This window comes from Orycteropus afer, unplaced genomic scaffold (assembly GCF_000298275.1).
Source record: "Orycteropus afer afer isolate SDZICR_OR568_19922 unplaced genomic scaffold, OryAfe1.0 scaffold00247, whole genome shotgun sequence".
Taxonomy (NCBI): domain Eukaryota; kingdom Metazoa; phylum Chordata; class Mammalia; order Tubulidentata; family Orycteropodidae; genus Orycteropus; species Orycteropus afer.
Window position 1 is genome coordinate 4,962,098 of NW_006921834.1, and position 16,714 is coordinate 4,978,811.

At 47.6% G+C, this 16,714-nt stretch overlaps 1 protein-coding gene across 1 annotated transcript in view; it reads right to left on the reverse strand.

The window, feature by feature from the left end:
• Positions 1-741: 741 nt before the first annotated feature.
• ANKRD33 (ankyrin repeat domain 33) overlaps positions 742-16,714 on the reverse strand; it is a 45,685-nt gene continuing 29,712 nt past the window's right edge. Inside the window, 5 exon segments of the mRNA XM_007949621.1 lie at positions 742-1,460; positions 2,497-2,613; positions 2,742-2,871; positions 3,113-3,283; positions 3,286-3,370. Of these exon segments, the coding sequence (XP_007947812.1) occupies positions 742-1,460; positions 2,497-2,613; positions 2,742-2,871; positions 3,113-3,283; positions 3,286-3,370 (1,222 nt within the window).

A 16,714-nucleotide genomic window follows, 5' to 3' on the forward strand; every position in this document is an offset into this window, starting at 1 on the left:
AAAATTTATAAACAAAGCAAAAATAGTTGTCATTGGCTAATAATCTAGGGGAAGGTAACATACTACTTACTATTAGGGGCCAGACTTTATAAGGTAAGACATTAATTTGTAGATTGATACATCGCATATTATTATTTTTTTTTATTTTGATTTGGGTGAAAGTTTACAGAGCAAATTCACTTTCCATACAGCAGCTCATATACACTTTGTCTCCTGACATTGACTACAATTTACCACAAACGTTGCATAATATTTTTATCTGGTAGAAAAAGAAACCACTATGGTTTTATTGCTAGGTAGCAATTAACTTTTTTGCATCTAATTTTGCAATTTTTTTCTAGTATTCTTTTTTGCACTGACTGTAAACACAGTTTCCCATTTCCTTCTGATCCCTCCTGCTGGTTCCCTCCTTTAAGTAGTTAAATCAATCTAGGCACTCACTCCAGATTTCTATTACTCATGTTTTATCTTTTTGAAAATTATCCTCTGAGAAGTAGTCGCCTATCACACACACTTTTCCACCCCTTGGTTATTTTCTCTTAATACGTGTTGAAGAGAGGTTCGTATCAGAACATAAAGCGCTTCCTTAATCAGTCCAGCCAGGCTCTTTTTGGACATTCAGGCTGCTTCACTCCTTTACTGTTGCAAGCAATGTGGTGATGAATAACCAGATTTGTTCAGGTAGAGGTGGGTGGGAAGGCAGAAGGATGCTCTAGCCTGAGGACCTGCTCCCAGCCCAGCCTAGCCCATCTTTCCCAGGCTCTGTGCACACCTGGCCTCCTCCTCCTGCTTCCGCCTCTCCCTCCTGAGCTCCTGGTATCGCCAGATAGGAAGGGCCAGACTACGTTCAGCAGGCTTGGGCTCCTGCTTATGCTGTCTGGGGGACTTGGGTGCCTTGGAGAGGAGGATTCTGGGGGCTTGGGGTTTGGGGCTGGTACTGTCCCTGGGCTGTAGCCAGTGAGGGCACAGGCTCAACATACCCTGAGGGCTCTGATAGGGGATGAGGAGGACGCTGGCATTAGGGACTACTGGGGAGGATTTGGGGGTCAGGGGCGGGACCGGGACTGTGCCTAGCAGCTCTGGCACAGACACGTTTCGGGTGCCCAGTGCAGGTGGACGATCAGGGCATAGGGTGCAGCAGGCAGTGGTGAGGAAGGGACTGGCCAGACTGGTTGTGACGGTCACGAGGTGGTCCAGGACGCCCCCCTCCTGAGGAGACTGGGAGAAGGGGAGGCTCAGGGTGGCCTGCAGTCTCTCTAGCAGGGATGGCGTGGTCTGGGCCTGAGCCACCAGCCCAGACAAGGCTGGCCACTCAGGCTGGTAGTGCTGGCTGAGCTGCTCAGCTCGGGGCCGCCGTAGCAGCTGCCGGATCCTCTGCACTGTGGTGAAGCTGTCGGTCAGCACCGCCCACTCCAGGGCCGTCTTGCCCCTGGCGGGGTCCACCGCTTCCAGGTCAGCACCTGAGAAGGGGTGCAGGGTGGGATGGGGATTGGTGATGTGTGGAAGGTCAGGTATTTTAGAGCAGGAGTGAGTTAAGGGTAGATTCACAATCCTAGAGTCCCATCCTGTTGAAGCTGGAATCCAGGAGGCCAGTACTATAATCTCCCATTTAAGAGGTGAAGAAACTGAAGCCCCGAGAGGGTAAAAGACTTCAGAGAGACCCTTCGGGGGTCTCCAAACCTGGAGCCAAGTAGAGGCCTCCTGAATCCCAGGAACTGACCTGAGGAGTAATGTGAGGGTCACCTGGGACGGGGGAGGTCCAGGTTGTGCCCTCTGGGTAGATGGTTTCATGGGCTCCCTTTCCTAGTTCTCATCATTACACCCCTCTAATTTTGGGGAGTGGTCACTGAGCCAAAGGAGAGGGTGTGGAGCTCCTCTCTTCTCACCCAAACCCAGTCTGGTGGGGTGGGGTAGGGAAAAGCTGGAGGAGGGGGGTCTCCCAGACTGAATAGCTGAGGGTGGCCCCACCTCAGAGAATAATGAATGCCCACAACTCTGTGGACAGTGTGGACCTTGTCCCAGAATTCCACAAGGTCACACACCTCAACTATGTATCACTATGTCCCCTAGAGCCCTGACTCATCAGAGCTGGAAATCATCCCTGAACAGGTCAACATCTTCGTGACCCTAGTAAGGCCCAGTGAAGGAAGCCATCTGCCCAGACTTGGCAAGGGCAAGACTAGAACCGGAGAGTCTGCTTCCAGATACCAGCCCTTTTTGTTTTAGGTATCCTAGCTGGTCAAGGTTGTCCTCCCAAGCTTTCCTTCCCGGGATGCCATTTGCTACGTAAATCAAGCTCTCAGTGCTTGGACTTTGTTGATTGTGAGAAGTCCAAAGCACACTCCCCTCCTCCAGGTTGTCAACCTAGATTGGCGCATGATCCTCCATCTCCTCCCCTCATCTCTCTGCAACTGACCTATCCAGAGGAGGGTCTGGAGGTCACACATCCATCCCGGGCCAGGCCCCACACACCTGCCATGAGGAGGGCAGCCACGCACTCTGAGCGATCTCGCATGGCAGCCTTCATCAGAGCCGTGAGCCCCCGCTGGTCCCGGCGCTCCAGGTCCAGGCCTGCATAGTAGTTGAGCAGAAGACTCACCAGGGGCACATGGCCTGCAGGGCACCAAGAGTAGGTCATGACTCCCCTGGAAATGGCAGAACCCGGTGTGGGAGAGCATCATGCACAGGGCATGAGGCTGTGGCCTTGGTGGGATACAGTGATGGGGTCAGCAGCCTTATACCTGCTTGGGCAGCTAGCATGAGGGCCGTGTCCCCTTCTCTGTCTTGCTGGTTCACATCAAGGAAAGGACAGTGGTTGAGCAGGGCCACAATACTCCCGAAGCCATGGTAGCAGGCGACCATGAGGCCTGTCTGAGGGAGGGGGAAGCTTAGCTCCTGTGCTTGCTCCTATCATCTCCCTGGGGTGCCCTGTGCCCTCCAAGCCCACATCTGTTCCAGTCCCTGTGAAAACCCACCCTTACCCACTCCCTTCCACCAAGGGCCCAGCAGTGGGTGTCGACCTTGGAACTCTCCCAGGGAGTCAGACCAGGATGGCATAGTAGGGACACAGAGATGCACCCAGCTGTCCTGGGAAATGCAGGAGGTATCTCACCCTCCCATTGCTGTCCACTTGGGTGGCCTCCTCTGGGGAGACCCCACCATCCAGCAGGGACTGGAGCTGGGCAGGGTCATTTCGAGCACAGGCCCAGTACAGGGCCCCCAGACTGCAGCTTGGGGCATGGGTCTCATTGTCGGGGCAGTTCAGTGCCTCAGACGCTGCCAGCTCTCCCTTCCTCTCCACAAGGGATGCTCTTCCTCTTCCAGCCTGGGGGTGAGAAGGTTTGTGCCCCCCTCCTCAGGAAGCCAGCATCTATAATGCAGAATAGAGGGTTGTCTCCCTGGTCCTAGGGACAGGTCCTGGCAGCTGCCAATAGTGCAGTCCTTTGCTTCAGGAGCCCTGGTGGCACAGTGGTTAAGTGCTCAGCCAGTAACCAAAAGGTTGGTTGCTGGAACCCACCGGCCACTCACTCTGCAGGAGAAAGATGTGACAGTCTGCTTACAACCTTGGAAACTCTATGGAGCAGTTCTACTCTGTCCTATAGGGTATCTATGAGTCTGGATTGACTGGAGGGCAGTGGGTTTGAATTTGTTGAATTTTTTTGGGGTGGGGAGGTCCTTGAGGGATTCCTAATGGCACAGTGGTTAAAGCACTCAGGTGTGAACCAAAACGACTGGACAGCAACAGGTTTGGATTTTGGGGGGTTTTGCCCCAGGGCAAGTCTTTTCCTGGTGGGGTGTCTCTTCCCCTCCACCATGGTGGGGACAAACTGCAGGGAGCTGAGTGGCAGGAGCCTTAAGAAGGCAGGGGAAGTTCACTCTGTGAGTCAGGAACCCACGAGATTTCTCTTCCCCGGTGGACCCTACCCGGGGCCTGGAGGGTCCCTATGAAGCACTCCTTGCTGGGCCACCGCCTGGTCTCCCAGCAACCCCCAACCCCCTTGGAGCACACTCACCAGGTCTCCGGAGTGGCCCAAGTGGGCTCCTCTCCCCCAGGAAGAACTGCAGGTAACAGATGGTGGACTTAGGAAAGCGCTGCTACACCTCTGAGCTGAGCTGGATCAAGCCAGGATAGAAAGGGATGAGGGGGAGGGGCGTAGGCGGTGCCCTCCTCTCAGGAGCTGACGCAGACCCGCCAAGATCCAGCCCAGAGTGGGCGGGACAGAGTTAGGTCCCTCCCGCGGCGCCTCGGACTGAGTGACTTCTCACTCCCCTAGACCAATGGTGGCGTAGTGCCAAAGGCATTTGACTGCTAACCGGAAGGCTGGCGGTTCAAACCCACCAGCCACTCCTTGGAAGGAAGACTGGGCAATCTACTTCCATAGAGATTAAAAAAAAAAAAAGCAAACACACTGCAGTCCACTCAAACCCGACTCATCGTAACACCCTCCTTGGGTATCTGAGGAGGTATCTCTATGGAGATAGATTGCCCAACCTTACTTACAAGGAGTGGCTGGTGGGTTTGAACTGCCAGCCTTCTGGTTAGCAGTCAAGTGCCTTAGGCACTATGCTACCAGAGCTCCCAGTCACAGTCAAATGCCTTAAGCACTATGCCACCAGAGCTCCGTAGAGATACTGCCTTGGAAACCCAAAGAGGGGTTGCTATAAATGGAATCGACTCCACAGCAGTGAGGTTTTTCTTTGTTTGTTTTCAGTGCTCTCACAAAGGAGCTCTAGGGGTGTCGCGGGTAAGGCATTTGGCTGCTAACCAGAAGGCTGGCGGTTCAAACTACTTCCAGGGAGGAAGATGAGGCATTCTACTTCCATAAAAATTAAGATTTACTGCCTTGGAAACCCATTGGTCGCTATGCATTGGCCTTCCATAAAGATTTACAGCCCCATGGAGCGCTGAATGTGAGTCAGCCTTCTTGAGAGACCACTTGCACCGGTCTGAGTACCCCAAAAGAAGCCAAGCCATAGCCCTTTCCCAGCTTGTGGACTGAGTCAATCATATCCTCCTCCATCAGACTATATTAAGACCAAGACCAAACTCACTGCCATCAAGTCGATTCCGACTCATAGCAAACTCCATTGGGTTTCCGAGGTGGTAAATCTTTACGGAAGTAGATTTCCCAGTCTTGCTTCCGCGGAGTGGCTGGTGGGTTCAAACCACCAACCTTCTGGTAGCAGTCAGTTGCCTTAGTCACTGTGTAATCAGAGCTCCTTCAGACTATATTCGAACTCTCACTTCATTTTTCTTTATTTAGTTTTTCTCTTTCATTCCTGAGGCTCACACTCCATTCTCCTCCCTTCCTTTACCAAGTGGCACCTGAAAGTCCTTGCAAAAATGTACATCTGGTTGAGAAATGTAGTGTTGATTTGTGTATTTGTTTCATCTTAGCTCCTGTCAAGTCACCCCTGACTCATGGCAAGCCTTTAGTCAGGGAGCTGGGATGGAAACCTGTTAATCATCACAACATGCAAGCCCCCACTGACAGACGGGAGAGGCTTTGCATGAGGCGCGTTGGCTGGGAATCAAACCTGGGTGGCCCACAAGGTAGACAGGAATTCTACCACTGAGCCACCCTGCTTACCTCTTACAAGTAGTGCTCTCTGCTCATTCTGTTTGCTTTCCTGCTCAAGCCCTGTTGCTTTGTGTACATTGTAACAGTTAGGAGTGCATAAGCAAAAGCTGAGGCCCATGGACTGGCTGCTTAACCTCAATCCAAAACTCCCTTTAGTGCTTCTCCTGAACTGTGGGAGCTGGAAAGCTAAAACTATGAATCCCAGCTTCCCTTGGGCTGGGAATCTGTAATTTAGGTTCTGCCACACAGATGTTCTTGTGCAAGACATAAATTTGGAACAAAGTTAACTATCATGGAACATCCGTTTTGCTGTCACAGACCAAGACAAAAGCAATAAGGCTCAGTGGTAAGCAGCTTTATGATTCATTAGCTTGCTGTAGAAGTGACTGCTGTTTTCCCACTCACAAGCAGAAGTCATGTGATTCTCAAAGCTGGGAGCTGTTCCTGGACCTAGAGCCTGCTTCTTCATCCCTTTCTGTTTAAACTAGCCAGATCTATTACTGTTATCTGCCATTGACCGACTCAAGGGGCTTATTTTTCACACAAGTTATGAACATCACGAGTCGAGGACTGTTGGTATTGGTTCAACAAGTTGATGATGTTGGGGTCTTCTCTACAAGGCTCTTGACTTTTCCAGATGGTTACAAAGATGGCTGCTGTACCTCCAGCCATCACATCCATTTTCCAGGAAGAAGGGAGAAGAAAGAAAGAGGTAAAAAGATACGGTCTGCATTTTTGATCAAGAAAGTAAAGATTTCCTAGGCGCCCAACTCGTCAGACTTCTATTTTCATTTCATTGGCCACCAACATGTTACATGGTCATTCCTAGCTGAAAGGCGACTAGAGAGAAGGGGAGTTGTGGACAGGGACTGTGCCAGCTAGTCAGCACCAATGTCTGGCACATAATCTAGTACATTTTTTTTTCTAACTGCTGCATATAATTTCATACTGCAGCCACCACATTTCACTCATCCATTCTCCCAGGGATGGTCACCTGGGAGTTGGAGTTGCTTCCAACTTCCCGTCAGTAAGTATATCCTTATACATATCTGCTTATGGACCTGTGAAAGATCATCTCTGGGATAACTGAGTCATAGGGGTTATTGATTAGAAACTATCACATTGTTCTCTATTTTGCAGTGTACCCCAAATGAAGTCCAAAGCTGTGCATAAGATTTCCCTACATCCTTGCCAACACCTGTGATTATACAGCCTTCTAATTTTTGCTAATATGATGGTACTATCAAGTGATATCACTATTTTACAGTGGAGTGTTCTGTTATCAACAAGGTGAGCATTTTTCTAAGTATCCAGTAGTCATTCTTGTTCCCCCTTCTGTGAATTGTCTATTCGTAGCCTTTGCCCAATGTTCTAATGGATTTTCCTCTTTTTCTTACTGATTTTTCAGCAGTTCATTCTAATTTCCTAGCAAATAAACCCACTCTCAGTTTTAGTTGTGGCAACTATACTGTCAACGTATCTATTAACTTTGTCTATGGTAACCCTCATTGAGAGCTGTGATGGCACTGTGCTTAAAACATTGGGCTGCTAACCAAAAGGTCAGTGTTTCAAACTCACCAGCCACTCAGCGGAAGAAAGATGAGGGAGGCTGCTCTGTAAAGATTTCACCTTGGAAATCTTTAGAAGTATTCTAGGGGATAGTTCTACTCTGTCCTTAACCCTGGATCTTGATGTGGTTAAACTCATCAAAATTTCTCCTTATAATTTGTACTTTTTTTTTTTTTTATTTCATACTTTATGTCTTGTTTACGAAGATTTTCCCGCTCCCAGGTCATAAAGATCTTAATTTCTTTTATTAATTTTGCATTTCTAGTTTTAATATTTAGTCTTTAGTTCATCTGGAATTAACATTTATACATGGTGTGAGGAAGGAGTCCAACTTTCTTTTTCTCCATTTAGTTAGACAAACTTTTAAACAATTCTTTCTCCTCTGATTTGTGATCTCATGTTATCACATGGAGACCTCAAACTCTCATTTTATGTTCCATCCATTTTACTAAATGGCTCCTGTGCCAATGATACAATGATTTTATTACTCTAGCTTTGTAGTCTGTCTGACTACCTGATAGGGTCAATTCTTCATATTTGATCTTCATTTTCAAAATGGATTTTTACTCTTTTATATAAAATTGCAAATAAGCTTATTAAATTCTTTTTTAAATTTTGCTGCCATCTTGAGAGGAGTGGCATTGAATTTATAGTCTAACTTGGAGAAGTTGACTCCCTCACAGCATTAAATCTCCTCCGTGCAGGCTTGGGGGCCCAGCTTTTTAGGGACATCTTTTATTCAATTCCTCTCCATCATTCTGTCAAATATACAGGCTGTAGCAGTTGAAGCTCAAGTTTGCCAGATTCAACAAATGCCCTCACCTAAAGGCAGCTTCTTTGTTCTGCTTTCCTGTCTAAATTCCTGTCTTCTCTTAGATTTTAACCAAATAAATTCTTGTTCTCCAGCCACCTTTTCTATGCTTTCAAGATAATTTGCACCATATTTTAACCAGCATTTTTACTCAGAGAGATCAGTCCAGAATCCAGCCAGTCATATATTGCAAATAGAATTTCCTCTAATCCTAATTATTAAAAAAAGGAAAATGAGCAAAAAACATAGGTAATTAATTTATAGAAGAAATACAAATGGCCAAGAAACATGAAAAGAAGATGCTTAGCCTCACAAGTAAGCAGGAAAAAGCAAATTCAAACAATAACAAAATATTACTTTTAGCAAAATTTAAACATTAATAATATTAAGTGCTTATACGTTGAGGGAATGTAAAGTAGTGAAGTATTTTTGGAAAGCATTTTGACAGTATCTATCAAAATAACAAATGCACACATACGTTGACCCAGAAATTCTGCTTTTAGAATCGTCCCCCAAACAGTACTTACATATGTGAGGAAAGATCTACTGTACATATATTGCAGCATTATTTATAATAGTAAAAAAATAAAAAATTAGAAACGATATTTTTATCAATAGGCGAAGGGCTAGTGAGAGTATGGCATGTGAAAATTATGCCTGTATTAAAAAAGAGTAAGACAGATCCATATGGACTGTCCTGAAAATATCTCCAAGACATGTTGTTAACTGGAGAAAAAGAAAAGCCATATGTAATGTGTGTGTGTGTGTGTGTGTGTGTGTGTGAGATTGGCTACTTACATGTATGTAAATATATAGAAAAGAATGGAACAATGTTCTCTATATTAGCTGCATTTGTAATCACTTAGAGACTTTTTAAAAAGAACGATGCCTAGAACCTACCCCCAGAGATTCAGAGGTAATTGGTCTGGGCTACCACTGGGCAATGGGTTTTTTAAATCTCATGTGATTCTAACATGCAGTCAACGTTGAGAGCCATTAAAATGTTGATAGTGGTTAACTTACGGGAGGACAATGGGAATGGAGTGAAAGAGGATTTTCATATTTTGCTTTTCAAACCTGTATAATGTTTGAATCTTTGGCCGAGATAATTACTACTTGGTAACAAACAAGCAATCAGACTATTTCCATGTTTCCTCCTCTTCCTCTCCTGCACAGAATTATCAGTGTTATCTTTGAACATCATTCATTCATTCATTCCTTTAATAACTACTAGTTGAGGGAGGAGCTCTGGTGGCATAGTGCCTATGGCATTTGACTGCTAACCAGAGGGCTGGTGGTTCAAACCCACCAGCCACTTCTCAGAAGGAAGACTGGGCAATCAATTTCCGTAGTGATACCATCTCTGAAACCCAAGGAGGGGTGGCTATGAGTCGGATTCGACTCGATGGCAGTGAGTTTGGTTTTTTTGGTTAATTGAGACCTAGTCTGTGTCAGGCACATATTTTAGCTCTTGCACTGGTCACACCAGTATCATTAATCTTGTTCTTGAGTATTCTCCTCCTGTTATTGATTGAATTATGTCACCCCAAAAATATGTGTTAGAATCCTAACCCTATTCCTGTAGATGCAATCCTGTTTGGAAATAGGGTTTTCTTTGTTAGAGGCTATTTTGGTTACCTAGTGCTGCTGACAGGAAAATACCACAAATGGGATGTCTTTAGCAAACAGGGTTTTATTCTCTTACAATTTTGGAGCCCAGAAGGTTGAGTTCAAAGTGTCAGGTTCTAGGGGCTGGGTGAAAGGAGAAGCTTTGGTGAACGGTCTCTAGCTCATGGCACACTTGAACCTGCATGTAGCTGTGTCATTGTTCAGCAGCCTGCCATGCTCCGCTGACCTTGGGACTTTCAATGGACTTGAATTAATGGCCTGCTGTGTGGTTTGGTATAACATTGGGGCTGTGCCTTTTTACCTGTCAGTCTTAGCAGCCAGCAGCTGTCTGAGTGAAGAAAAGCCTCCAGCTCAAGTGGGCCAGGAACAGGAGGCAGAGCTGAAGTCCAAGGTTGAAGGCTTTCACCAGCGCCTAGAGCCTGGCACTTTGAACTCGGATTAAAGCCTCCAAACTGTAAGAGAATAAACTCCTGTTTCTTCAAGCCATCCAATTTGTGATATTTTCTTGTCAGAGTGGCACTAGGTAACCAAAATACCCCTCAACCTTGGGCTTCAGCTCTGCCTCTTGCTCCTGGCCTACTGAAGCTAGAGGCATCTCCTCACTCAGGCAAGCTTCTGGCTGTTGAGGCTGACAAACCCAAGGTCGACAAGTGAAAAGGCACAGTTCTGATAGTACCAAACCACAAGGCAGGCCATTGATTCCAGTCCATTAAAAGTCCCAAGATCAGCAGGGCAACACGGCAGGCTGCTGACTGAAGACTCAGCTACATGCAGGGTCCAAGCATGCCATAAGCTAGAGACCATTCCCAAAGCTGCTGCTTATATACTGGAAGCAGCCTACATCTCTAAAGCAGCTGCCCAGCTGCATCAGTAGATTCCACCATGGAGTTAATTACCAGTCTCACCACGGGGAATAACTACATCCAGCTGCCTGGCCACTCAACCTGGCCCAGCCAAGTTGACATACAACCTTAACTACCACTGAGGCCTATCAATGCAGGGTATGTCCTAAACCTGATCACTTCTGAGTTATAAGAAGAGCAGATTAGACACAGACAGGGGCACATACTGGAGAAGACATCTGCCATGTGAGGATCTCCAAGAACTAAGAAATGCCAGGGCTACTGGCAAGGGAGGAATTGACAAGGCAATTTGGACTTCTGGCCTCCAAAACTCAGGGAAAATACATTTCTGTTGTTTAACACCTTCCACGTGCATATTTGTGTATTACCACTAGTAACTAACACACCTCCCCTTGGTCATCTCTGTGTCTCCTGCTTCTAGCACAAGGTCTCAAAAAGCCCAAACAAACCAAACTTACTGCCATGGAGTTGATTCTGACTCACAGTGACCCGCACTGGGTTTCTGAGGCTGTAAATCTTTAAGGAAGTAGATTGCCCCATCTTCCTTCCACGGAGCAGTTGGTGGGTTTGAACCACTGATCTTCGGATTAGGAGTCAAATGCCTTATCCACTACATCATCAGAGCTCCTTAGCACACGGTGTCAAAACCAAACAAAAGAACTGCCAGAGAGCTGATTCAGACTCATAGCAACCCCCACTGGGTTTCCTAGGCTGTAAATCTTTACGGAAATAGATCACCTTGTCTGCCTTCTGCAGAGTGGTTGGTTGGTTTGATCTGCTGACCTTCTGGTTAGCAATCAAGTGCCTTATCCACTACACCACCAGAGCTCCAGCATAGGGTCTACCACTCAGTAAATGTGAGTTTCCTACCTGTCTCCCCTATGGTCTCAAGAACCTCAGACCAACATTCAGGTGTTAACAAGGGACAGGGAGACTTTAACCTGTGCTAAGAGGCTCCAAGGACACCTAACCAGGTGAAAAGATTTCACATTTTGCTTTTGAAATTATCTTTCCCTAGGCCTGGAGGAACTTCCTCCGGACCAGTACTGATCACCCCCAGCCACCTTAAGGCTCCTGTTCCTGCAAGGCCACTGTCAGCCAGCAGGTGGCAGCCCTGGGTAGGAATTAGGAGTGCATTCCCAGCCCACACAGTGAAGCAGACAGCCCAGGGTTCTGGGGTCAGATGCTGGGGCAAGAGCTTGCTTAGCAGGGCAGATGCACAGGAGGGTCGCAGAGTTTTGGGGTTTCATTTTTGGAAATCACAAAGGACAAGGGAGTTATTTCTGCAGATCCCAAGATCAGTTTTAGTCAGTTTAACCTCTGAGTTTGTGAGGTTTCTTATACCTTTCACCAGGAGCCATGCCCAGTGCCAGGTGACCTGTCCAAGCTTCCCTCTATACTGGTCCCTTCCCACCACTTGCTCCGCTCCCCTGTCCAGGGTTTGACCCTCCCTGTATATGGAGTTGAGTGTAGTAGTGGGGGTTGGACCAAGGTTGCTTGTTAATGAGTAAAATAATGGGTAATGGCATAGGTACATTTCAGTCAAGGCCTTCCAGAGTCTCAATGTGGAGGCCTTCAGGATTAACAGTGAGGGAATTTTACAGGCTATCCATCCTCCTTTGGATCTCTCAGCTGCTGGGTTCTGATGGGAGCTCACCAGATTGCACCTTCTCTTGACATTCCAATTTCTCCCCAGCCTTGTACACTTCAGTGTCTTCTGTTGATTCTTGTCTTTCTGTCTATCTGTTTTCACTATTTTTCTAATTTTTATTACTCATCTCACTGTCTGGACCTTCCCACTTCTCTATCCCTTTACCTCTCTAAGACCTACTTGATGACACGCCTTGTCGGGAGCACAAGATGATTCTCTATCTGGATCCTGCCATGTCTCCAGCTATCTCCTCCTTTAGGCTGTGATATGTGGAATTCAATCAGAAGAGAAGGCAGAGGTTTGGGGAGAGCAGAGAGCAGTGACACCTCCACAGAGAAGGAGCTTGTCAAACTCTTGAACCTGGGTCAGCTTTAGGAAACCAGGTGTACTGTCACCTCATTCTTTCCCTTTTTCTGGAATCTTTTTCTAGCAGAAGCCCCCTTTCTCCTACCCTAGAGGGCAGGCCTCATGGCAGATATAGCTGAGGCTGACAGATAGTGAGAAACGGTCCAACTCAACTTAAGGACTTAGACACTCAGGGATGGGACCCAGCTGGGTGGGGCGGAGAATGGAGGAGGTGGCCTCTGACCCTGGCTCCAGCCCCTTCTGGGGGTTCCCTGTGACCTGCCATAGGTCATGGCCCCACTACCCAACCATCATCTACATCACAAAACCCACAGCTCTGTAATTCAATGCTGGCCTGGGAAGTCTGGGACTGATTTAGGGCCTCCTCTGACCAACTTGCCCTCCCTGGACTATGGGCCCTGGGGTGGGGGCGGGGATGAGGGTCATGGGTGAAGTTCAGGCAGGGGAATCCTGACCACCACTACATCATACCTGTTGTTGATTCTTCTTCTTCAGCACTCTTGGGGAGTTTGGGGTGGAGGAGGTACAGGAACAGGAGTTCAAGGTTCTCACTGACCAGCCTATATTCAATACTCAGCTCAGGGCCATGCTGGGGGAACAATGTCCATGACTTAGTGGATATTCAGGGACAGCCTCCTCAGGACCCAGGGCAATCAGGTAAGTGCTGAATAAGCCCTTCCACCTGTTGCCATCAATCCCCAGTTACACTGAGTTTCAGAGCCTGGTCTCCCCACCCTGCGGTTCCATAGTCCACAGCCCTGTCATCTGTTGCTGTTGATGGGTACAGCTGAGCCGATTGTGACACATAGTGACCCCAGGGGGCAAAGCAAAACTGCCCCATAGGGTTTTCTAGGCTGTAATCTCTATGACAGCAGATTTCTCCCACAGAGCCAGTGGATGGGTTTGTACCACCAACCTTTCAATTAGCAGAAGAGGCTGAACTGTCCTTATATTTAGCCTGGTCCATTTCTTTTTGTTAGTTTCCATTCCTTCCTGAAGATACCACTAAAGAATTTCTCTACTCAAACTTTTTTGACCACCACTCTCAGGAAATATATTAATCTGGATCCATGACACATGAACATACATATAACTAAAAATAAAGTTTTGCAAAACTTTGTGATGCACTATGATGTTTTCTATGCTATTCTTTTTTTTTTTTTTTTAAGAGTTTTAAATGATTTTGCAAACAACTAATGGGTTGATGGGAGCTCTGGTGGCGTAGTGCCTAAGGCATTTGACTACAACCACAAGGCTGGCGGTTCAAACCCACCAGCTATTCCTCAAAAGGATGACTGGGCAATCTACTTCCATAGAGATACCGCCTTGGAAACCCAAGGAGGGATTGCTATGCGTTGGGTCTGACTTGACGGCAGTGAGTTGGTTAGTTAGTTAATGGATTGACACAATTTATAAGTAACCTCTTACTTTTTTTACACCTTGGAGTGTTTGAAATACCTTCACGAATTTTAAAGCCCATTTTACAAACAGAGGGGCATTGGTGGTTCAGTGGTTGAATTCTGGCCTCCATGAGGGAGACCCAAGGAGCTCTGGTGGTGTAGTGGGTAAGGCATTTGGCTGCTAATCTGAAGATCAATGGTTCAAACCCACCAAGTGCTCCGTGGAAGGAAGATGGGGCAATCTATTTCCTTAAAGATTTACCATCTCAGAAATCCAATGGGGGTTGCTATGAGTCGGATTCGACTCGATGACAGTGAGTCTGGTTTGAGGTTCAGTATGGGGGAGACCCAGGTTGGACTCCTAGCCAATGCACATCATGCTCAATCACCACCCGTCTGTGGAGGTTTGCATGTTGCTGTGATGCTGAACAGTGCAGCTTCCAGACTAAAGCAGACGAAGAAGAAAGGCCTGGTGATCTCCTTCCAAAACTCAACCGATGAAAACCCTACGGATCACACATGTCTGATCCCTGCCCCTCCTCCCCTGCCCCTCCGCCCCTTCCTGGAGACGGTGCAGGCCTGGGCAGCCCTTCACTGCCTTGCACATGAAGTTGCATTGGATCGGAAGTCTCAACAGCAGCTAATGACAACATTTTACAAACACAAATTCTGTATTGTCTTCATAAAAGTCCAGTGAGAAAGGTAAGGCTGGTTTTCTTTTTTTAAGGAATGGCGCATACCCGTTGCTCTATTGTGGATTTATATATTTGTGCCATTTACTGGTTAAGGTCATCATTTGGAGAGACTCTGTTGGTTACGGAGTGCGGTTGGCTGTCATGGAAGCCCATCGCCAGGCCTGGATCTTCTGCACTACCGCTGGGTGAGTCCAAATGCCAGTCTTTCCATGACCAGTGTGTAGATGTCTGCACCACCCAGGAACCTTTCAGGCAGGGTTTTCACTGACCCATTTTAAGATGTGGAAACAGAGATCCGGTGAGGTTAATTGACCTGCCCAAGATGATCCAGCTGGTGGGTGGCAGATCTGGGATTCCCAGCCAGGTCTTTTGTGTGCCAATTTCCCTTTCCCTGTAGCTTCTTCTTTCCCTCTCCTTCCCAACCCTCCAAATTGAGTTCATTGTCCTTTTCCAGTTTGAAGGCCATCCCCTTCCAAGGGCAAGATGGAAGGACAGAGCAGCTGAGGAATTCTGTTTTCCCTGTCATCTGTTAACACTACACCATCTGCCAGTTCTACCCTTAGACTCCCACCCTCAGAGACCAGCCTGAGAGGGGAGGACAGAGTGGGGGAGGAGGCCATTTTCCTGGCCCTTCAGGACCCCTCCCACCAAGGAACTCAGAATACCCACAGAACGCTCCATTTTCTGCACAGAACCAACAGCAGAGATGCAAGGAGGTAAGAGATGAGATGGTGAGATGGAAGGAAAGACTTTCTGACCATCAAGGGATAAAATAATAGGATCCACCCCTCCCCCACTCTCAGAGTGGTGTCTTCAAGCACCCCACCTCCACCTCTGTGAGGCTAAAGGGGTGGGCATGTGTTGATCACAGCAGCAGGAGCCCTGCAAGCCGCTTGGGGTAAGGGCGATGTAAGTCCATCTTACAGGGAGCCCAGGCAGATTTATGGGATTTGGGTGTGGCTGGCTGTTACTCAGCCTCTGACTTTTTAATTCCCCAGTGCCCCCACCCACTCCACCCCCTCCCCAAGAAGGCCTTTGTGCAGGACAATGAAGAACCTATAAATTCTGGGGGACAGGGTGTGGGGAAGGAGCACACAGATCACTTCAGCTCCCCGACTCCGGGGCCCTGTGTAGCAAGGGGTGGCCTCCACGGACCTGTGACATTTCATCTCATCTCATGTACACGGGACCCCAAGAGAAAGGTAGGCCATGCCTTAGCCCCTTGCCTTTTACAGAAGAGGAAACTGCGGCTCCGCTCGGAGGCAGAGGGCGTTCTCTAGTCCCTGCTTCATGCATTTCATCCTCAATTCACTCACATATTTATCCCTCTTCTCCCACTGGTCCTTCAGTCATTCCCTCACTCGGCATTCACTCAATAAACGTATGTATTCACTCAACAAACACCAAATGAGTATGAATTCTGTGCCAGGCCAGGTACAGCTGAAGCAATAATTGGTGAGGTACAGGCCCGCCCCGGGAGTACACAGCAGTAGGCTGTGACTAAAAAGGGCCAAACCAAAGCTGGAACTCCAGTTGTTCAGGCTGGACACTGACCTTTCCCTGATCCTTTGCTCAGCAACCCCTCTGTAGCTACTGAAGCACTTCCATGAGCATTTTTATTGATTTAGGTGAAAGTTTACAGAGTAAATTCATTTTCCATACAGCAGTTCATACACATTTTGTTTCATGACAGTGACTACAATTCCCCACAATGTAACAACTCTCCTCCCACTTCCTCCCTGTAGTTACCTCTTCCATGTCCTTCCCTCCCATGTACTCCTCACCACCCCCAGCTATCTGCCTGTGCAAACACTGGCCTTCTGTTCTTCCATGATGGATCGCTCCAAAGAGTGTATCTACCTGATGTAAATGTTCACCCCATATGCCTGTCTGTTGTCTGGCTGGAAGCCACAGGAGTGAGTTCAGTTCTAGACCTGAAGGGTAACTAGGGGCCATAGTCTCAGGTGTCTCACCAGGCTGTCAGAGACCAGCAAACCTGGTCCTTTTTTTTCCTTTTCTTTTATGATTTTGAGTTTTGTTCCCCGTTGTTCTCCCAGCCTATCCAGGACCTCCTGTACCAATCCTCCTCTGAGTGGTTGACAGTGGTAGCCAGGCACCATCTAGTTCTTCTGGTCTCATGGTCATACA